Source organism: Medicago truncatula, chromosome 8 (genome assembly GCF_003473485.1).
Source record: "Medicago truncatula cultivar Jemalong A17 chromosome 8, MtrunA17r5.0-ANR, whole genome shotgun sequence".
NCBI classification, from domain to species: Eukaryota; Viridiplantae; Streptophyta; class Magnoliopsida; order Fabales; family Fabaceae; genus Medicago; species Medicago truncatula.
This window is the reverse complement of record NC_053049.1, coordinates 35,119,951-35,142,814: the sequence shown is the minus strand read 5'-3', so window position 1 is coordinate 35,142,814 and position 22,864 is coordinate 35,119,951. Positions and strand designations below refer to the sequence as shown.

General features: G+C 33.6%; 3 protein-coding genes across 4 annotated transcripts; 1 reads left to right on the top strand and 2 right to left on the bottom strand.

Moving 5' to 3' along the window:
- Nucleotides 1-2,166: 2,166 nt before the first annotated feature.
- Nucleotides 2,167-3,006, bottom strand: LOC112417415 (protein HAIKU1-like). Its single transcript, XM_024773080.1, has 2 exons — nucleotides 2,851-3,006; nucleotides 2,167-2,757 (listed from the first exon to the last, which is right to left on the bottom strand). The coding sequence occupies exons 1-2, from the start codon at nucleotides 3,004-3,006 to the stop codon at nucleotides 2,167-2,169; spliced, it is 747 nt and encodes a 248-aa protein (XP_024628848.1).
- An 8,558-nt stretch (nucleotides 3,007-11,564) lies between these two features.
- Nucleotides 11,565-17,532, top strand: LOC11417942 (toMV susceptible protein tm-1(GCR26)). The gene is made up of 8 exons (XM_003629355.4): nucleotides 11,565-12,391; nucleotides 13,262-13,468; nucleotides 13,750-13,965; nucleotides 14,093-14,309; nucleotides 14,648-14,895; nucleotides 15,715-15,893; nucleotides 15,985-16,238; nucleotides 17,152-17,532. The coding sequence occupies exons 1-8, from the start codon at nucleotides 11,603-11,605 to the stop codon at nucleotides 17,301-17,303; spliced, it is 2,262 nt and encodes a 753-aa protein (XP_003629403.1). The 5' UTR covers nucleotides 11,565-11,602; the 3' UTR covers nucleotides 17,304-17,532.
- A 275-nt stretch (nucleotides 17,533-17,807) lies between these two features.
- Nucleotides 17,808-22,140, bottom strand: LOC11422578 (abscisic acid 8'-hydroxylase 1). 2 transcript variants are annotated; one of them, XM_003629353.4, is made up of 9 exons: nucleotides 21,678-22,137; nucleotides 20,186-20,510; nucleotides 19,628-19,777; nucleotides 19,174-19,425; nucleotides 18,929-19,015; nucleotides 18,724-18,802; nucleotides 18,477-18,583; nucleotides 18,248-18,366; nucleotides 17,808-18,164 (listed from the first exon to the last, which is right to left on the bottom strand). In XM_003629353.4, the coding sequence occupies exons 1-9, from the start codon at nucleotides 21,920-21,922 to the stop codon at nucleotides 18,050-18,052; spliced, it is 1,479 nt and encodes a 492-aa protein (XP_003629401.2). In that variant the 5' UTR covers nucleotides 21,923-22,137; the 3' UTR covers nucleotides 17,808-18,049. The 2 variants fall into 2 exon arrangements, 1 of the variants encoding a protein (XP_003629401.2); XR_003007637.2 differs by lacking the exon at nucleotides 18,477-18,583 and having other exon boundaries at nucleotides 18,073-18,164; nucleotides 21,678-22,140.
- Nucleotides 22,141-22,864: the final 724 nt, after the last annotated feature.

Sequence of the window (22,864 nt, the reverse complement as noted above, 5' to 3'; positions counted from 1 at the left end):
ACGGCCACATCAGCATGTTGGATGGATGAAATTAACGGAGGGGGGTAATTGACAGACGCTTGACAATTTCAGGGGGGTTTTTGACATTTTGCAAAATTCAGGGGGGTTTTTGACGAAAGTTACAATTTCAGGGGGTAATTGACTATTTACTCTTTAAAATAACCTATGAATTTGTCGATAAATTCAATTTGCAAAATCTAGTCTAATTTAATTTAAGACCTTCCGAGAGTGCAACAGTCAACAATATATAAAAAGGAATCATGTTAAAAGAGTAACATTCCTGGGTTGGTAAAATGAAGTTGAATAGGATAATTTTCTATAAACACCTTTTATATGCGCTACACCCAATCCACTACTACTTACATGACAGAAACATTAAAAATAGGAAAAAGCTATGGTGCACGACAAAAAATTCGTCACTATTGCAAGAATGAGTTATATGTTGTTGTTTGAGTTCTCTTTCAATTATGATTTTTGTCCAAATGATCTGTACAGTCTAGCATATGTTTGTTTATGAGAAAACACACTTTTCTCCACATCACTGTAGCTTTATAAGATATTGATCTTCATTGATTGTCAAACGGTGAAACATGTGTTGCAGCTCACAAGCATAGATATATATATCCCGTTTGTCTCATTTGGATGTTTTATAATAACTATGTTTATGTTTTATTATAAAATATTAGAATTATAAAATATTAGAATGTAGCAACCATTAAAAGAGAAATTAATCCACTTGTAGTTGAACGTATCGTGCAAATTCGTGTGCCAGAGAGCTATCGTACCGTATAGCAAGTCTCTTAAAAATAAACATGCATCTATTAACATGGCAAAAACATTAAAAAAAAATGAGGCATTGACTCGTTCTCTCACTCTTCCTTGAAAAACGATCTTCCATCGGCTTAGCTCCACTCTCACCGTCGCTAGAATCTCGTCGTCATCGGCCTCTTTCAATCTCGGTGTCACTCTGTTCTCTCACTCTCTCATCACTATTTCCTACATAAGTTTCTCTCATCCCCATCCCCACCGCCCCCTCATCTTCGCCATCTTCACTGACCTCAATCTCTTCCAACAACTATGAGGCCAGATCTACATTGATGATGGCCAGATCTAAAACCACCGCCACGACCATCGTTGTCAGTTTCTTCTCGTTCTTGCTCCTTCACAACTGTCATGTTCCCTTTTCTTCTCTAAAACCATTGTTGTTTAAGCTATCACTGGTGACCGTCATTTGAGCTCTCACCGACGAACACAACAAGGGAGTAATGGTGAAGTGGTGAGATCGAATGTCGGAGAGGGAGGAAGATTGTAGAGGTGTGTATGTGTGTGTGAGAGAGAGAAAGAGAGAGAGAGAAGGTGGGGAAACGGCGGAGGTGGATGGCGTATTGGTCAAAAAAGAGGAGAGAGAGAGGTTGATTTAGAGAGAAATTGATTTTTTTTTTTTTTTTTCTTATTGTAGATTGAGATTTGAGACAAAAAGTAGTGCCACATCGGAGGGGTATAAGTGGTGTACGCCACATGGGGTGGTACACATATCATAACTCATTTGAATACGTACACATTCCTTTGCTTAATATATTAGTAAAACATAAATAATTTCAAATATGTTCATTCCTTTTACTAAGAATACGTAAACAAAATTAAGACCAATCCATTTACTCAAATTTGGTACAACAGTTGTAACTTTTCTTCTTTTATGCCTCAATTCAAGTTAGCAAACAATTTTTTTTCAAAAATAGTCAGAAAAGAAATAGGAATCTAACTGATGAAAAAGTATATAATATTTTTCATTGCAAAATCACTTGTCAAATAAGAGTACTTAAAAATATATTCATACACAGTAAAGAAATATAACAATAAAATAAGGCATTTTGACAAGCAATCACCTTATTATTATTATATATATGTTACAAAAGAGTACTACATGAAAAAAAATCTCTTATTATACTCTAAACTAAGATAAATTTGGTTGGAATATGGAGCACCCTCAGTAGAATATGAGAAGATTATTGATTATCTGGCCTCTTAGGACTGGTGAAAGGAGGAAAAAGTCCAACAAAAAGTGGAGACGGAGGATCAGGGCTTAAAATCACATTTTGTAGATGTGGATAGAAAGGGCATTCGAGTGATGAAGGCGAAGAAAACATGTTTGGTGATATTGGAGGCCTATAAGGTGACTGAGGGAGGGGATAGCAAATTCAAATTATTTGTTGGTGAAGGCGATAGAAACTCAGATGTTGATGATAGAGGGTCAGTTGTTTGTGAAGAAGGGAACCCAGTCACAAGTTGGCTACTAACATTCATAGGAATATTTGGGTTGGTAGCATTCAGAGACACTGAAGGATTAGACAGATATGTTTGTGATGGAGCAAAACCATTGACAAGTTGGTTACTACCATTTGCTTGTGATGTGTGAAAACAATTCACAAGTTGGTTATTATTGCCCATAGGATAATGTTGTTGTTGAGATTGAACATTATTATTGTTCAATACTTGTGATTGAGAAGGGTATGATTGAAATTGGTTGCTTCTAGTACTATTATCATAGTTTTTCATATAATCTTGAAAATCTCTCATGAAAGCAGAAATTGGAGATTCAACAAGATTGTTTTGTGAATCGACAAGATGAGGATCATTAATAGGCTGCAAAGGATGTCTAGGCGGTGCATTGTATGGAGGTTGTGGAGGAGCTACATACGATGTAGCCTGAACCGGAACTGGTGGTCTCACAATGGACAATGGTGGAGGCCGATTCTTCTGCAACCTTGTAACTTAAGCTTGAGAATTTGATGCATTAGATTGCTTTCCTGTAATCTGTTGGATAAAACACTTGAATTCATTTTTTTGAACGTTGTAGAATTTATCTTTTGGCATTGAATAAGGATATCCACCACTAGTAATAATATTGTTGCCAAAATCATTTGTTTGTTGAAAAGGGTTATTTTTTATGGTCTTCCCTATTTTGTTTACACCTAAATTCTCATTCAGCTTTTTTGACTTTTCCATTTTTACAACCCAAAAAGATACACAATCAAAATCTCCATTTTACAAATTAAAAACACGCTAACCAAACTACCAATTATACAAATAAACTCAATAAAAAACTCAATCTCCAATCCAAATTCTAAATTTATGATTTATTTTAATTACAATAACAATACCTAAAAACATAATGAAAAAAAAAAAAAAAATACTTAAAATTCAACCCACTAATCAAAGAACCTTTAAAAAAAAGTGTTTAAGTAGTTTTAGAGAAAAGAAAATAGTGACCCAAAAGAGGAATTGAGAAAAAAAATTGAAACTTGACACTAGGATCTATTGCTGAGACATTGAAGAATACAAAATCTGATAAAAGTAAGACGAGTGAGTGAAGAAGAAGCAAACCCTATGACAATTTGTAGGACTTTTCTGATTAGTCAGCAATGACAATGTCAAATGGATTGGAAGGGTAACTTGGGTAACAACAAATTCAATTTAACCAAAGTATTCGGGTGTAAAACGTGAACACTCCTTGTAATTAAAAAATTGGTTGACAATATTTTTTTTTATTTGATAATATGTTGACAAATAGTTTACCTATTAAAAATATTAGGTTAAAAAACATTTTTATAAATAGTGAACAACATGATTAATATATCAATAAAAATTATTAAAAACCAGTCAACAAATATTATTTATGATAAATATATTACATACTTTTATATCTTCTTTTTTAAAAACTTATATTTTTTAATCCAAGAGTTTGACTAATTTTCTTTAGTTTTTCTTCTATTAAGTTCTAGAGATTGACTATTTGACCAAAGCGAGTATAGTTAAATGAATAAAATTATTATATAAATGAAAAGTATTTAATGAATTCTATTAAATACTGTTAAATATTTTACAATATTTTTAGGACATGGTTCATGAAGTGAGAAGTACAAAATAAGAATAAAATATACAATGTTTAGTATAGTCATATTTTGTGCCAAAAAAATATAATGAAATTTTTTAAAAAAGTAGCTTTGTAGTGATTACTTTTCATTTTTTTTATTCCTTATAATAATATGATTCATGAATTGAGAAATACAAAATAACAATAAAATATACAATTTTTAATATAGTGATATTTTAAACAACTACTTTTTTTGATGAAAACTTCTCATTTTTTCCTTACAAAGTTTTCTAGAATGTCCCTCAACATATATCATTTTAAAAGTAGGGGAATGTTAACAGGTGCCTCCGGAATACTAGTTAAGGGAGAAATTTTGCATTAAAAATGATTAAAAGTGGAATGTTTCATTTTATAAAAGTCAAAAATTTGTTGTTTTTAATGAAAACTTCCTATTTTTAACTTCTTAACTAGTGCGCTATCATGACCCTTAAAAGTAAGCACTCAAATACTCGTACACTCACATGAGTGAATTTTTTTTAATTATGAATTGTTCAAGAGATTCATAATTACGGGGAGTGAAAATTAATAATTGATTTGTCTCTCATTTAAAAACTTCAAAATTTATTGATGGTGGTTCTTATAATGTTATAAACATGCTAGCAAAATTAGGAAACGAAATTTAACCTTTGAGTATATGTTTACTTGAAGCAAAATTGTAATTTTGAATGTTTTAGTTGAAAAATCAAAATGAAACGAGATATAGTTAGAGTGCTACAAAATTTTGCATATCCTATCTATATTCTTAAAAAAAAAAAAAAAAACTAAATGACAATTAAAATTTTTGGTAAATATTGTAATTAACCTTCCAAAGCCTATGTACCAGTGGATGTGTGAACTGCTAGATTTATTCTAGGCGTCATGAAATGAAATTATCCAATTGGATTGCTAGTTTATTCTTTCTATCCTAAAACTCATAGTGGAAATTTAAATTATGGTAAGGTGGCATTTTACATGGGAAAGGTTAATCCTTTCCCACTGTAGGAAATTTTTTTTGAATCATTGGATTGAAAGGAAATAATGATCTTACTATAAGTTGTCTACACTATATATTTTTTTCATTGTCATTAACCTCTCAATGTCATTCACTTGCTTCTTTCTGCTTCCATTCCTGCCATACGACCCAGACAATAAAATCATCTTCAAGGATAAGATAAGACCTTCAACATTTACTGCAGAAATCAGAAAATTAGAATAACACAAAAACAAAATTATAGTTAAAAAACAAGATAAATGAATTGTGGAATCATATCTATATGAATAAGTAAAAATACAAATGTAATGTTTTTATTTTCTTTTTTAGTTGTTTGGTTTGGATTGAGTGGAAAAGGGCCAATTGCAAGCTTTCTAAAAAAATCAGTTGAATAAAACATAAGCTGGAGAAGATGACCGGAAACTCGCCGGCGGTGGCTCTCCGGCGAAGTGCCCAGAATGAAAGAAGTAGTGGTGCAATAGAGAGAACTTGCGACATGGATCACATATCCAATGTTTGTTTTCCTTCAGCAGATTTAAGGTTGCCGAAAACAGCCTCTGAAGGGGATAATTGGTGTTTTTTTTTTTTTTTTTTTTTTGTAGATGAGACAACAAACACATAATTGAAGGAAGAAGAACAAGAAATGTGGGCAAGAAAAAGTGCAGCGGTGCTGTTAAGTGACAGGCATATAAGATTTAGGCTGAAATCATTTGTTTAGGGGTGGCTCTTGGAGGAGGTGGTGGTGGTGGGTCTATTGGTGAGGTTGAAGACAATGAGAAAAAAATATAATGCAGACAGTCTATGGTAAGATTAATGTTCCCTTTTAATCTAGTGGTTTAAAAAAACTTTCTCATGGTGGAAAACGATTCCCCTTTCCCATATGAACACACGCCTTACGGTAAAGGAGGGAGATTATTCTTTTTGACCAAGGATTATACAAATGAAGTGACTTTTTATGACACAACTAGGAATTCAACCCGTGTGTTGCACGGATTTGTTAAAATACAGTTAAATAATAAAATGGTAATATTGATTTAAGTACACTCAATTTTGGTTTAAAATGTTTTTTTATAATTGAAAAAATAATGAGCATTTCGTTTGATAGAATTAAGATTAGAACTGGTTGTTTAAAAAAAAGTTGAAGGTTTAATGACCCTAAGAAAATAAATAGAGGTTTATAGATATTTTTATCGTACAACCTTAAATACATTATATTTGATAATTTTTGTATGTTTATCTTTTGTTATATAGAAAAGGTGCATGTTTGTAAATTTTATTTTATTTTTAAAGAATATATTTTCTGTTTGAGAAAGACATGTAAAAGAATTAAAAGGCAATTATATTTTACCTTCTTTTTGGTTGAAAAGGAAATTGCTCTATAAAAAAAAGATTAAAAGGAATTTAAAAATTAAAAATAGTCTGACCAAAAAAGTAAAGAAAACCCCAAATTTCAAGGAATCATCCCGAGTGGCGGATTTTGCCTAAAAAATTAGAGGGAGGGACAAATACTAACTAAAATATTATAAGTTTTTTTATCATGAGCTAGTTCAAACTCTAAATATTATAATTTTTTGGCTTAATTGCATGTGCGGTCTCTTATGTTTATTTCAGGTTTTAAGTTGGACCTTTACATTTAAAAGTTTTAAATTGGACCCTTATGTTTTAAGAGTTTTAAGTTGGTCCAAAACTTTACTCGATTGGAATAAGTTAGTATCTTCCTTTACTTGACCGTTTAAATATTCGGATTGACAATATGGATGATGAAATTAGTTTTAAGCCATTTTTTAAATTTTGTTTTATTAGTGAATCATTTTTTCATAGTCACAAACATAAATGAACATTGTTTGATCAGAAACATGTAAGAAAAATGGATATTTAAAATAGAACAAATTTATATTTGAAAAGATAAGATAGTGGGTACTTATTGAGAATAGACATGATTTGTTAAACCCTGCTACATAGAAAAAAACACAAAAGAATAAAACTACGAAATTGAGAGCATGGACCATTTTATTCAGTATTAGATTTTGTATGAATATAACACACGCATTGATACCTCTTCATCAATCAAGACCATATCTATACTAAGCAGTTCATTTTCTTATTGATATGGAAATTGTCCCATAGTCTAGCAATGCGCATAGTTGTTCAAAAACCTCAAGTTGATACATTTTTCATCTGGTTAAATAAATGTGTGAATTGAAAAGGTGCTCTAAATCATAGAAAGTGGCATGTAGTTAAAACATTGTTTGCAAACGTAAGGTTTCAATCATGAATACAAAGGGAACTTCTATAATCAATATATCTTCTCTAATTTGCATCGGTTTCAATCATTAAAAAAATGTTCAGAAAAAAAGTTTTCAAACTTCCTAAAGTTGAAGTATATTAATGTATCGGTTTTTGTTTTTATTTTAGAATTAATTTGTATCACTATTTCAATAGAAAGTGGCAAGGTTTTTTTTTTTGTTTTGACAGAAAGAGTGGGAAGGTTTTAATACAATAGAGATAGAGAATGAAAGTTGGAGGTTTTTTTTAGATATGCCAAGATCGTTTTTATGAGACAATTGATCGTTTTTTTATTTTATTCCTCTACATAGTGTATATAAATATATGAAGACCAAACATAATACTTGAATTAGAAATAAATAAATTATGCTATAAATAATTTGAATGAACACTATTAGCAACATATGGGTTTTAAAATTGTACCAAACTTACTCATTCCTTTGAAATGGTAGAGAGTTTAAATTAATGGAATTTTTCTTCATCATATATAGTAGCTGAATCCTAAAAGAAACAGAAACTTAAAAAATTACAGCATCAAGTTGCAATACAAATGAGACTTATATTTGGAAGTGATTGATGCACGCGATATGCATATTTTCGGCTACCCAAAAAAAAAAAACGGAAGCAAATACATTTTTGATACATAAGTACTGTAAATATTAATGTTTGGTATGAACGGATTTTATTTCAACAAATGTGAAGCAGTTGCTACATGATAACATTGACATTTGTTATCTCACAAATGTATGGAAGCTGAAAAATGAAGCAATTGAATAGGGAAGGTTGGAAATTTTTTGTACAACTTTATTGGATTAGATAGAAACTAAGAGTGTACGAATCAAGAAAAGAGACGCCACAACAACACAATTATAGCTTAAGGATGACTCAAGCTTAGTAAACAAATCAAGTTTTTTTTAGCGGTGTCATGTTATCACAATGCTTGCTGAAGAAAAACCAAAGCTTACATTAGAAAATAGAAAAGAAAAAGAAAGATTACAATAGAGTATAGATAGATAGATAGATGAATAGTAGGATATAGTGAGAGAATATGAATCCAAATTTATAGTGTTAAAACTTTAGATAATAATTAGAACGGTGGAGCTGGTAGGAATATGTATCAATCCAACAAATTGTAACTGATTAGCTTTAACAAAATTGAGTGCTTGGAAAAGAGAGAGCCACATGATGAATGCTTAGAAAATTAGTTAGAAAGGGAAAAATTGGTGAGGTGACACATAAGCAAAGTGTAGTTTAGAATACATGTATATTGAGATTGAGATTGAGATAGTACTTGAAAAAGTGCAATGATGAAACAACTAGTTCCGAGATTTCCAAAGAGTGCAGGTACTCATCACCCTGCTTCGCGCAAAAATTCAAAAGATGTGACTCTTTATTGGCTCGTAACGTGCGAGACATTCAAGGAAAAACATGATAATTTTTATACAACATGTAACCTTAAAATGTGTCAAGCTGTCAACCAACACAACTTTTGCTCATTTACCAAACAATTAAAACTTGTTGGACATCTATTACTAGAGAAAAATAAACTTGATAGAAGAAGAGGATCACGAGTCAACATTTTGAAGAAACACAAGGATTCAAAAACAAATGCAGGATCGACATAGAAGAAGAAGATTCACAAAACATAACTACGTGGAATGTCGGGTCACAACATGCTCCTAATATAAGTACGAATAATGGAGAACATGACTATTTTAACGAAGTGTGTGTCGACTTTTAACACATGATTTATTGAGAATAGTTCAACAAGCTAGATGCCACGATCGTAAAAATTACTTAGTTCCCCTACTCTATAAATAAGAGTTCCCACAAAAAGAACAAATATTTAAATTATCAAGCATACTCCTAACTAGAAGCTAACTAAAGTTTTCCATAATTTTAAGTAACATTGTACAGTCTTTTTGATTCCTCTAACATTCTTGTAAACTTATTCGAAGTAGTTTAACTTTTCAGTCAATTTTCAATTCAAAGTAATGTCTTTCATTCATTCACTTTCTCGCAAGTTTAATTTCATGTCATTTCAATAATTTAACTTTTAAGCCATTTATCTTTCCTATCTTTTACAATATAGCCATTTTACTTTCAATTCAAGCTATTTAATTTCATAGCAAATTTTTAACTTAAGCCTTTTACTAGTCAATTTCGACCTTAAAACCCAAATCCAATTAAGATACATTTTTAAAACCAGCCACCAAATACGCGAGTCTATGGGTAACTTATTTGAACATCCTTAGTCGCACCGATCGAACATTTATTTGTGTTTTGATTTTTGGTTGACTTTTTAGAGACCATAAATAGCCCTTAGCTTAGCACCCTCTTTCCTTTATTTCTCTTGTTACTATATCTCTCCCTCTCTTTTCCTTATTCTATTTATTCTTTCATACTTATTGATCGTACATGATCAGAATATAACTGCTGAGGTGGTGCTTTGTGGTGGTTGTAAGCAGTTGCTTTGACTGAAAGGATGAGGTTGTGTACATGCAGACACTCTATTACTCAAGTTAGTACTGATTTTTAGAAGGGGGTTAGGAGAGTAGAGAAAATCTAACATTGGGAACTGTTGAGATTCCACTTTATATAGTGTGGAGGCGCAGAAGCCGTTGTAAGACACACATACGACATCGACGGTTGCAGATTCGTGGGAATCGTAACCGTCAAGCGAGATTCACAGGAGGATGGGGGAGATGTTACCATTTAGGTTTGAATGAGTCTCCGTCTTGCTATGAGCACCCGCCTCGCGAGGATGGGGGTGTGTTGTGCGTAGTGGCCCTGAGAGCGTTTGCTCGGTCTAGAACACACATATTCCACCTATTTCATCTTCCTAAATATTTTTAAAACAATCTTTAACAATAGTCATTTGATATCAAAACAGTCTTTTAAAATAATCATATAACTCTCAATTTATTACGATAAGAATATCATTATTATGTTTCAATGCACGTGGATGACATATATCGACTTACCACCATATTCGTGTAAATCTTCAAGGACAATTTTGATGGCGCTCTTCCAAAAGCAAAATTAGTGATTTTATAGAAAATCTTTTTTTTTTAGCACAACAGAGGTATAAGATAACATATGTAATATCATATCTCCTTTACTTGAAACCCTGATGACTTTTTTTTTATTATTAGTTATTAGGTAAGTGTTTTTCTCTGTCACCTAAATTTAAACTTGGGTCCTCAAACTTCTTTAAACCTCAACTACCAACCCCAACTCTGTTGTTTACCATAATCACACCGAGGTTGGTTAATTTCTTACCAAACACCATTATTAACCACTTATACGAACACCAAACACAACATTGATAGAGATGGTAATTTTAGAAAATAACTAAATTATTTTCTTTTTTTGTTCAAGACTCCCACAAATATTACTCCTTTCGTTAGATCTCGGGGGGTACGACGACGTTGGAGAAGGTGTTTTATTGTTATGGGAGAAGGATTAATTGGAACAATGTGTTTCTTTGTTAGATAACATTTTTATGCAGAAAAATGTTGCGGACATATGATATGGTTACATGACTCTGTTAATGGTTTAGTCAGTCAAAAATGCTTATCAAATTCTTACTCAAACTCAGCAGCCTAACACTAGTCTTGAATAAAACGTTGCCCCTAAAAACGTAGTTATTTGGTTGGAGAATTTTTACATAAAAAGATCTTAACAAAGGATAATTTTATTCATCGTGGAGTATCCCCTCTGTTTCAAAATGAATGTGATTTTAGTCAATTGCACACAAATTAAGGAATGAAATAAAATAATCATTAGACATATCACTTCTACTAAACTGCACACGGAAAAGACAAACTTAAAGTTGTATTGAAAATTGTGTGAGAGAAAAGTTAGAGTATTTATTGAGGGTAAAGTTGGGAGAAAAAAATTAAAGTTGTATTGAAAATGTAGAGTAACATTCATTTTTCGAAACAATTTTTTTTTTTTGTCTTAGGGTGTGTTTGTTTCAAGTTTACTAAATTTATTCCTAGGAATAACATTCCTTGGAATATAAAGATGGGAATTTTATTCCAAGGAATTTATGAAAAATATGTTTGGTTAGCTTTATAATATTCCTAAGAACCATAAAAATAGGGATTATAATAGGTAAACTATTTATGAATTTATTCCCATCTCCATGGGAACTTTATTCCCACCCTTTTCCTTGGGAAATTTTTTCTATTCCCAGGAACATTTTATACCCGGGAATAAAATTTAATAAACTTGTAACAAACATAGGCATATACATTCCTATCATTTTATTCCCAGGAATCAACAATTATAACTTGAAACAAACACACCCTTAATCATTCTTACATAAGTCTTCATTATTACTTAACTCAAAGTAATAAAGCTTTGATCACTCCTCACCCACTTTCACTATTCAACAAGATTTCAATATGGCAAATCAGACAACCACCACCACTCTTCGTGTTTTCTGCGTCGGAACCTTAGACACCAAGCTCAACGAACTCCGTTTCCTCTCCGATTCACTTCGCTCCAATCTCCACCGTTTCTCCGATCACACTTCCCCCAAACTCGACATCGTCCTCGTCGATGTTTCCACCGCTCCAACCGAACCAAAACCTTCACCAGATTTCACATTCATCTCCAGAAACGAAGTTCTCTCATGCTACGACGCCGTGGACACGGCCACGCTTCTTCCACAAGACAGAGGCAAAGCCGTTTCCGTAATGAGCCAAGCACTCCACCATTTCTTACAAAAATCCAATTCCAATCAAAACATCGCCGGTGTTATCGGTGTCGGCGGTAGTGGAGGTACATCACTGTTATCATCTCCGTTTACTTCTCTTCCACTGGGGATCCCCAAGCTCATTGTATCAACCGTAGCTAGTGGCCAAACGGAACCTTACGTTGGAACTTCTGATTTGGTGTTGTTTCCGGCGATTGTTGATGTTGCCGGTGTTAATAGTGTTAGCAGAGTTGTTTTTAACAATGCTGCTGCTGCTTTCGCGGGGATGGTCGTTGGAAGGATTCGGAGTTTAGGGGATTCGTCGCTAGTTGATGATAAGTTTACTGTTGGTATAACTATGTTTGGAGTTACTACTCCTTGTGTTGATGTTGTTAGAGATAGGTTGCATAAAGAGGGTTTTGAGAGTTTGGTTTTTCATGCTACTGGGGTTGGTGGTAGGGCTATGGAGAATTTGATTAGAGAGGGGTTTATACAGGTATTATAGATCAATGCATAGCTAACTTTATATGCATTTAACAATGTAGTTTTAGTTACTGAGTAAACCACCATTTTTCCATGACTTTGTATGACGCTCTCAAATAGGTCTCTAGGATTATGAATATTTTACAAAGGTCATTGACTCTGTCAAATTTGAGGCATATTAGTTCTTCTGAGATTATGTTAGGAACTAAATTGATAGTGAGGGGTTAAACATAGAGACCAAGTTGATAGTAAGTTGTTAAAATATAAGAACTAATTTATAGTAAGTAGTTAAATATAGGGACCATCTTGACAGTTTAATAGAGTAAGAGACCTTTTTGTATTATCTATAATCTTTGAGACCTATTTGAGAGCACTCTACGAAGTCAGGGATTAGTTTGGTGGTTCACTCTTTAGTTAGCTTGTTTTGTTTTATTTTGTTTAAAATTAAAGCATTCAAAGTTTGTATCTGGTTTGGAAGATTAGCATAAGAAGTTGATTGTCTTTTCTGAATTTAGAAACTCACTTCTTAGAAACTTTTTACATATTTAAGTTGCATGGTCAAAACCTATTATATTATACATACATGGATATGCTTGCTTGAACGGCTTGCTTATTATGATATTAAATTATAGAGATTGCAAGTTCCTTTTTTACTCTCATGGTTGCCAACATTTATTCAGTTTATTTTAGATTTGTGTGTTTACATATTCTGTTTTGGAAAAGCAGACACTTAACTAAACTTTTATTGAACTGTATGGTACACAACAAGATGAAATGTAATGATTTTGGTGGAGTCGCTTGTATTCTGTTTGTTTCGCTTCAGATTCTTCTTTATGTATTCCTTCCTCTATTTGTATTTTTTATACACATATCTTTCTCTTAGGGTGTTTTGGACATCACAACAACAGAGATAGCAGACTACATAGTTGGAGGTGTAATGGCTTGCGACAGTTCCCGCTTTGATGTCATAATAGAGAAGAAAATCCCCCTGGTCCTTAGTGTGGGAGCATTGGACATGGTGAACTTTGGAGCAAAAGATACCATACCACAGAGTTTTCAGCAGAGAAACATATATGAACACAATAAGCAGGTGACTAGGTGACGACTACTCTATATGACTTGGTTACATTTCATTTTTGCTTGAAACTACTCATACACACCATGATTACTATTTCACTTTCGTTATGCATATAAGATATTGGTCATATTCCCACTATCCCACGACTTTGACCAAAGCAAGATATATCAGTGATCTTATATTGGACTTCTCAAAATGCATTTTATAATTCACTGGGATTAAAGATGTTTAATGTGCTGAAATGGCTGATTTTGTCATCATGCTAATATAATAAATCAGTTGATTCTTTCCAGGTTTCACTCATGCGAACAACAGTGGATGAGAACAGAAAATTTGCTGATTTTATAGCAAATAAACTGAACAGGTCATCATCTAAGATTTGTGTTTGCCTTCCAGAAAAGGGTATATCTGCTTTAGATGCTCCAGGTAAACCGTTTTATGATCCAGAGGCAACTGGTACACTTCTTCATGAATTACAAAGGCTTATTCAGACTGATGATATTCGACAGGTACTATAATTTATCAAGTGTTATTTAACATAACTGTGAACTGTAAAGTTTCAATTTTCTAAGATTTTAGTTTACTTGGTTGGTTCTAGGAAGAACTTCTTAAGGTCTAAAGTTGTGTATTGTGCAGGTCAAGGTGTATCCCCATCATATTAATGACCTTGAATTTGCGAACGCACTAGTTGATGCATTTTTAGAGGTTAATCCGAAAACTGTTAAAGATTCTACTCATCCACCAGCAGCCATTCCTGAAACTGTCCAAAATGTTCATGAGGGTTCTGTTTCGGAAAAATCAAGCTTTGGGACCATTGTCTATGCACCTAGCGAATTCCCAGATGCAAAACCAGGTTCTCATTTCATTTAGATTTGCATTATGTTTTTCTTGTTCACAAGTAATTTGTTAATGACAGTTATAGATGTGAATAAATTCAGACTTTCTAGTGGTCCAGCCTTCCAAATAATATGCATATTCTTTTACAACAATGGCTACCGTTTGCATTGAAAAATTGTTTTTTCCGCATTATCCGTGTTAATTTTTCCATGAAATTTAGTTAGTGCTGGGATGTTGACCTAAAAAAACATTTACTCCAATAGCATCTTTTTGTGTTAAACTTCTGTTGAATTTGGAATAAATAATTGGCTATATGTCTTACTTTGTAAGTACTGTTTTCATTTCTATTGGCAGAAACTTTGGAGAAAACACAGCTAATATTGCAGCAATTTAAAGATCAAATAGATAAAGGAATTCCTATAATAGGAGCTGGTGCTGGGACCGGGATATCTGCCAAGTTTGAAGAAGCTGGAGGAGTTGATTTAATAGTTTTGTACAACTCAGGGCGCTTCCGGATGGCTGGGAGAGGTTCATTAGCAGGGTTGTTGCCATTTGCTGATGCTAATGCTGTTGTGCTTGACATGGCCAATGAAGTTTTGCCGGTATGCCTTTTTTTTTCTTTTTCTTTCTATACTTTTGTTCTTAGAGGAAAATATTGTCCAACTGCTAAATTCTGTTCACTTCGAGTGGCTGATTTTTCAGATGTTTCTTGATTTGAATTTTGAACATTTTCAAGATTCTTGTTAAATAAAGGTGATAAGTTGGATAAACTAAAAAATTAAATGTTGCCAAATTCAATTATAATTGTGGAATCACTCTGGGAGAGGGTGTTGAAGAAAGATGTTAGGGGGGACAGTAGGCTGTTGGGCATAAAGGTTGGTAAAGCAGAAAGCACTCTACGTCTAGGTAATCACAAACAATATACTACTGGCAATAGTAAGTTCTTTGAAACCCATTTAAACGGATTTCTAACATACTTTTAGTGGGTTATACAATGGCAAATAGAATTTAAGAACAAATTTTCACTCTAATGGTAGGATCCTTGAGAATAACCATTACAAGAACCCACATAAGTAACTGAATTGGTGATTTTGTTTGATTTATTTAGTTCTCCTATGAACTTCAAACATTATTAGTGCTAAAATTTTCATTAATTGACCTGAAAGTTATGGTAAGAAATCTGCTGTAAAAGGCTATTTATGTAGTAGTCTAAGCTTTTGGGAGAGTAGGTTCATGACAATTAAGGAAGTGTTCAATTTTAATTCCTGAGGTCAGGCGCAGCTAGATATAATAAATTATCAACCATCAATAGTTATCTTGGGTGATAAATTGGAAATTTTGTGATAGTAAATTCCCTTGTCAAGGCAGGTTTGAATCTCTTATCTCCCATTCTGTCTAACATACCAATCTTTGGTTTTCAGGTGGTAAAGAAGGTACCAGTTCTTGCTGGTGTATGTGCAACTGATCCCTTCCGACGAATGGATCACTTCCTTAAACAGGTGGAGTCTACTGGGTTCTCTGGGGTACAAAATTTTCCAACTGTTGGGTTGTATGATGGTAATTTTAGGCAAAATCTTGAAGAAACAGGAATGGGATACAGGTAGGTGTTATGGGAAGATTTCTCAATACTGCGCATAAGTTGGACCGTTAGACCGCTTATAATATGATTCATTTTCATATTAAATTGACAGCTTGGAAGTGGAGATGATCCAAAAAGCCCATAAAATGGGTCTCCTGACAACTCCTTATGCATTCAATCAACATGAAGCTATTGAAATGGCTAAAGTTGGTGCCGATATTATTGTAGCTCATATGGGTCTAACCACAACAGGCTCAATAGGTGCAAAAACAGCTGTTTCACTTGAGGAAAGTGTAGTTCTTGTACAAGCTATTGCAGATGCAGCACATAGGATCAATCCTAATGCTATTGTGTTGTGCCATGGAGGTATGCACATATCCTGGAAACCTTTTTATTTGTATGTTAATGCATTTTGATGGGTAAATTTAGAGTTCTCCTGTCAGTTGTTAAATTGTAGGTTTAGCGATAGTTTAGAATGTTTGCATCCAATAACTGACGGTCTTAAAAAAACCATTATCCTAGGCCTTAATTTTGAGCTGTGGGCGTGTACTGAATCATCATAATTTCATCCATGCTGAAATACTTCTATTGAGCTTTTTTGGCTTAAATTATTGCCTAAAATTGTAGATGTGCCCTCATTATAAAGTGAGAAAGATGAAAAAGGGGGGTAAAAGAAAAAGAAGGCTCAATTATAGGACTTGAAGTTGGCCTTAGGTGAGGAAATGAGAACGAACACATGATGTATCATTCGAAATGTTGGCTCTAAAATAGAGCGATAATAGAAGGGTATCGGTAACAAGGAATGAGAAGGCTTTGAGCCAATAAGTGATGGGAGATATTAGGCTAGGAAGTCGTAATGTGTGTTCAGAGTGTGAGGATAGTGCACAGGAAGATGTCAGTGAAAAATGCTAAACCTAGTGGGGAATTTTTATGGAATTGTCGTGGATGATTTTTCAGTGATAATTATTACTTGAGTGTGTTTTGGGTGAGAGATCCATTGAGTGTGGTAATTTTAATTGTTAATGGTAAATTATATTCTTGCCAAGGATGTGATGTGAGCCAAATCGTATGAACCTCGTTAAGTTATTGTTTGTTCTTTCTTCGTGTGCTTAATTTCTAGTTTGTTGGGGAATTTTTCATAATTACATTTGGCCACTTGAAAGGCCGAGTCATGAGATAGTTATTGAACCTTACTGCTCATTGTTCTTAATGTCTAAAGTAATGGTCTGTGTTTGTCAACTTTTAATCCCAGTTGAGAATAATGTACTGGAATATGCAGGCCCAATTTCTGGTCCAGAAGAGGCAGAATTTATACTGAAGAGAACCAAAGGAGTCCATGGTTTTTATGGGGCTTCAAGCATGGAAAGACTACCGGTGGAACAGGCAATCACAAGTACAGTCAAACAATACAAGTCAATTTCTATTCATTGAGGTTCTATATGTATGTATTGTATGTACTTTAATCATGTCAGTGTTTTGTACGCTACGTTGCTAATAATGGCTTGTTGTCACTGTTTGATATCTAGGATTAAATGATACAAATTTTGGAAATAATGAAGAAAATGTAAGGGTGCAGTTTAAAGACTAAAGTGCAAGTGATCGGTTATGTAACAAATTTTAGTTTGTCATCTATGCCTAACCCAGTTATCAACACTTTTTTTTTACTGTTGATAGTGTCTGTTAAATTTCAAAGCGTTCCTAATCCCTCAGAGGGAGTGTGGATTGATCATGTTTGATAGATACCGTGTTTATATAATTGGCAAAAACGGAAGAAAGAAACAATTTTATTTATTAGACCCTTGCTCTGGATAAGGACAACCTAAAATGCTCAGAAGCAATAATGCTTAGTAAGAAAACTCCAGGGATTTTTTAGCCTGGTCAGTCCATCGTCAATCATCACCTTAGTAACGATCTCATGATCCTCCATCACCAGATTAACTTGCAAGTTGCAACTTAAGTTGTGCTCAATTAATATTATATATGAAGTATATTTAATATATAGTATACAATCTTTATAGATTAGGAATATCAGTTCTTGGAAGTAGTGGAGAAGTTTGATTAATGCATTAATAATAATTCTTGAGCAGATTTATTTCCTGTTATGCTCTTCGCCTCAAATCCCACAGACCTGCAGATATTCATATACACAGTTGTCTGCTGCATCATTCTTAGGCCGTTTATGTCTCTGGCATACTCTTGCTTATGGACTTCAATGTAATTGGACAGCCACTCCTTAGTCTAGGTATGTGTGCCTTCTTTTCTAAGCAAGCATCTAAATCATCAAGGGTCCACCTACGCAGCAGTATATTTTAATTTCCATCCATTTGTTCAAGAAAAAGAAGGATATATATTTTCGCATGGCAGAAAAAACTCACGTGTAACCACTAGTTAGTCTGTGTAAAAAGACCAACATTGTCACTTTTGCCATATTCATCCCAAGGCAAGTCCTAGGTCCTGATCCAAAAGGTAGGAAACTGTATGGCTTTTGCATTTCCTGCAGGTATGAATACGTAAAATAATTTCATGATAGAAGGACATGACAGAAAACAGTGAGAAAAAAAAAACTCAAGGCAAAATAAGAGAGGGAGAGTGAGAGCTAGTTACATCAAATCTTTGTGGGTTAAATTTCAATGGATCCATGAAAAGATCCGAGTCATAATGTATACAAGTTGCATCGATGTTAACGTGCCAACCTTTCTTTATTTCATACCCTGTTGTTGCCACTTGTATAGTTAATAGCATAATCATGAACACCAGAAAGACCGATGATAACAGCCCTCCAATGGTTGAGTCTAGCTAGATTTAATGAAAACTTGATATTATTATCTTCAAAAAGAGTTGAGTATTTTACCTTCAATTGTACAGTCTTTAAGTGCAACACGAGGAAACCATAATAGGACATTGGACATTCTCAGCGTTTCCTTAACTACCTGGAGAAAGAACACAGATTCTTGACATTTAAGTTATTATGTAATAGTTGCTTCCAATTTGGAGACAACAGGTAATCATTTTATAGGTTATGTAATGTTTCTTTGGGTCTAAGTCTAAATTCCAACCTTCAAACCATAACGCATGTTGTTGATATCTTCATGATTAAGTGAAGCTCCTTCTGGCTTCATTTTGGTTAAAGACAATTGTTCTTCCTGTAAGTCAAGATAAACATTATCCTAACGTGCAAGGGTGAACATAAAGAAGGAAAGTTTTACTAAATTACATCATGTTGTTTAGTATAACGTTGATACATATGACTAGTAATAATTGTAGATCACAACTACAAGTCTACAACTATGCAGCATCTCACCCTGAGTATATCCTGTGCGTCCCTGTTGTCATTTAGAAATTTTACACTCCACATCATTGCTGCTGCTGTAGTAGTCTGTCCAGCAATTATCAATGTCAGAAGATTATCCATAATCTCCGAGTCATCAAGCTTTTCACTGGCTGGAAATGAGTCTCTCTGCAACATGGACTGCAGGAAGTCCCCTGGAGACTCTTCTCCCCTCCTACGTCTGGCAATGATCTCTCTGAAGGTTTCCATGAGCCTGTTACGAGCCTGCTTCATGTATCTTCTTTAGTTCAACCTTATGAAAGTTCAGCGAAGAAAAGAAGAAAAACTATGTCTGATTTTTTCCTTAAATTAATCAGTACTTCATAGGAAGCGTATAACCGAGTCAATCACTTAAATTTAAGTCTGGTACTAGTAGGCCTTTCTCATTGAAGAACTAATAAATCACATTTATGTAAATATCACTAACCGTGATGCCTTTATAGTATCTGGTGCCTGGAATCATGACCGGAAAGGACAACATGGCATTAGAGACTGCAGTGCAGTCTTTTTCGATCTGTCGCAGTAATGAATCCTCTGTGATGCTCATCAGCATACCACACATTGCATCAAATGTCATCTATATGTCAAACATTTCACAGGAGTTAGGGGTCACACCACTATGATTATACTTAACTTGAAATTGGTATTTTTAAGGTTTTAAATAACAGTCACAGTTCCGTCATGATCCATGGATATTGCAAAAAACATTGCAGTTAATTATGATACATGCAGCTGCAATTGGGGTTGCAATGCAAACATGAAAATATAAATGCTGCTACAGTTGTCACAATATGTTGTTTGTAGATTGAGTTACCATTAAAATGTTGCTACAGTTGTAGATTAATTGAGTTGCCATCTAAATGCTGTTAAATTGAGTGCTTTCAGAAGAAAAACATAATATAATCTAAGTATACCTTTTATGTACCACTTATCATACTTGACTAAGAAGGCAACATAATCAAAGCTGGGAAAAAACTGTTTTTACCTCCATGCAGAAGTCCAACGTTTTGAAACTTTTCCCACTTTCTTCTAGCTTTTGCAGCCTTCCACACAACAATTTATCAAATTTTGTGATAAATGCATAGAGAGAGGTCATGGAGAATGGTTCAGATAGAAGACGCCTTATTCTTTTGTGGCTCTCAACTGGTACACATAATAAGCTTTTCTTACCCACGGCATCTGCCATTGATTTTACATAACCCTTGTTGAATAGATCAAAGTCATTAGCAAATATTGTCCTTGCACCTTCAGGAGTAGGAATATATATGTGAACCTTGCCAAATAGTCGTGTCTTGAACCATCTTCCATGCCTACTCACATTAAATCAACAAATCACTCGTGTTCCATTGGCTCATGTTTTCAATTTATTATTACTATTCTTATTAAACTTTATAATATAATAAATATAATAGTGGTCTAAAAGATACTTAGGATTATTCAGGTTTAAAACTCTACAGATAATAATAAAAAGTTTTTTTTTTTTTAAGGAAATCAAAAGTTATTGTATAGTTGCATATTTAAATGAAAAGAAAAATTCACCCTCTTCGGCACCAAACGGTTTGGCCACTCAGTTAACTAAAGTGTCTTCACCCTTACGGGCTTAAAGCTCGGGCGCTATACTCGATACCAAACGGTTTGATCATTCGATCAACTAAGGTGTCTTTGCCCTTTGGGGCATAACACTTATGGGTTATGTTCGGTACCAAATGGTTGGGATACTCCGTCAATTAGAGTGTCTGCTCCCTTTTGTTACCAAACAATTGGTCCAAATGATCGAGTCGAGTCGAGTCCATCACATATAGAAGACTAGTCGAACCATAAATAGAAGTTCTTCCTGAGGAAGAATCAAGTGAGCATATACAAGGAGGATTGCCTTGACTTACATACATGCGGCTCAAATATGATAAGTTAGGGGCTTGAATGACCGAGCAGGGAACTTCCACACTTTCAAATATTTTCTTAACGAAATCACTCAGTGAGGGTAGACACTTTAGACTCCTTTCGAATATTGTATGATATGTGTCAGCCTGTTCTACCTTACCTAATGATTGCTAATCGCGAGAAAATATCGTATGCAAACCACACACCCCAAAGAGGGTTGGTCTCAACGAAGGGAGGAGGTCCCAGATCCTAGAGGAGGTGGTCACTCATATACATGGTAATAAGAGGAGAAAAAGGATAGAGATATTCACGCAATTCTCAAAATACTAGGTTATCTCTTAAATCATGACGTTACTCACCCTTAATAGAGGTGTGATCTAGACTTGAGTTTTCAGACGAGAACACACCTATCAATGATTATTTTCTAATTGAATTCATTATATATTAGTAATAAAATTCAGAGTTAACTTGCACATGTAGTACACTATTATGCTAGGTAAGATCAAAGTTTAGCCTTGGATGATAAAACAATAACCAGTCACAATATGCTTGAGAGGATTCTTGAATTTGTACATATTAAGATGGAAGTCACTTACCACAACCGTCTTAGTCTGACAAAATCATAGCATCCTCTTGTACTATTAGTGGCTGAAAGCAAAGAAAAAGTTTCCCCAATAAATGGTAATCCAAGCCGGCCAGGGATATCTTCTCTATTGTTTGTAGCTCGTTTCCAAGCTCTTGAAGCTAAATATGTTAATCCTATAGAGAGAAACAAGACCAAGATTATGTCATAATAGTTTTGTACTACAAATACTAGTTCTTCCCTTGATAGATTCCACATCTCTTGTTTAATTGTTTCCCTTTCTCTTAACAATGGCGATGAAGAAAAACCATATAACAAGTTCTTGAGCTATGGTTCACCTAGATATATAACAAGCACTTATAATAATGCTATATAAAAGAGTACGAAGACAATGTTATAGAATCAAGATGCTTTGTTTTTATAAAATATTAGAACTAGGAGCATCTTTGTTAATATTGCTAATATAAAACCTGAAAGATTCGTATTACTAGAAGACACTATATATTGCCAAGTGAGAAAACGATTTTTTTTATTATTCAAAAGAACTTCACATCAAGATTGATCATAAAAGCGGCTAAATATTTGGATTCAATAATTTTTCACACTAAAAAAAATAGTGGACTAAACTTGGGACCTTCCACTATTCTTGTGTTTGAAAGCAACATTACACTGCATGAAATAATACAAGTTACACTTGTTATTTCGTTAGAAGTTATGTTATTTGAACATGAAAATGCAAATAATGTGTATCACATAATATATATTTTTTTTTTTATGCATTTCTTACTTTTTATCTTTTATAACTTACAAGCTTTTAAAAAATACACATAAATATCAATGGAGATCATATTTCACATCAAAACATCATTTCTCTATAGTTATATGAGGTTGTGACATTAGCTCATGTGCTAAAAGAGATTAAACCACACATTTTTCAGTGATATTTAGATGGCACGCGATTGGTCGGTCATAGTGGACTGAGTACATTTCGGCTTAGATTCTAAATCTAAACATATGCAACTACATTATGATGTGACTCACTTAATCAAGTTTCACAATTTTTTTTCTTCAAATTATGGTATATAGCGATTTTAAAAGAAAAAGGAGATTTGATTTCTTTCCCTTAAAGAGAGAATAAATTGAATTGATATATGCCAGAATGTCTCACTTAATTCCAAGAATATCAACATAAAATGGTTG

Bases quoted from the DNA above. Each gene is read 5' to 3' on its own strand.
- LOC11422578 (XM_003629353.4), bottom strand. From the start codon at position 21,922: ATGTGGAATCTATCAAGGGAAGAACTAGTATTTGTAGTACAAAACTAT. The intron at 18,367-18,476 runs GTAACTAGCTCT...TCATACCTGCAG, and splicing joins TTAACCCACAAAGATTTGAT to GAAATGCAAAAGCCATACAG. The intron at 18,165-18,247 runs GTGAGTTTTTTC...ACTGCTGCGTAG, and splicing joins AGACTAACTAGTGGTTACAC to GTGGACCCTTGATGATTTAG.
- LOC112417415 (XM_024773080.1), bottom strand. From the start codon at position 3,006: ATGGAAAAGTCAAAAAAGCTGAATGAGAATTTAGGTGTAAACAAAATA. The intron at 2,758-2,850 runs GTTCAAAAAAAT...ACAAGGTTGCAG, and splicing joins CAAAAGATAAATTCTACAAC to AAGAATCGGCCTCCACCATT.
- LOC11417942 (XM_003629355.4), top strand. From the start codon at position 11,603: ATGGCAAATCAGACAACCACCACCACTCTTCGTGTTTTCTGCGTCGGA. The intron at 15,894-15,984 runs GTAGGTGTTATG...TTAAATTGACAG, and splicing joins GAAACAGGAATGGGATACAG to CTTGGAAGTGGAGATGATCC. The intron at 16,239-17,151 runs GTATGCACATAT...TGGAATATGCAG, and splicing joins TATTGTGTTGTGCCATGGAG to GCCCAATTTCTGGTCCAGAA.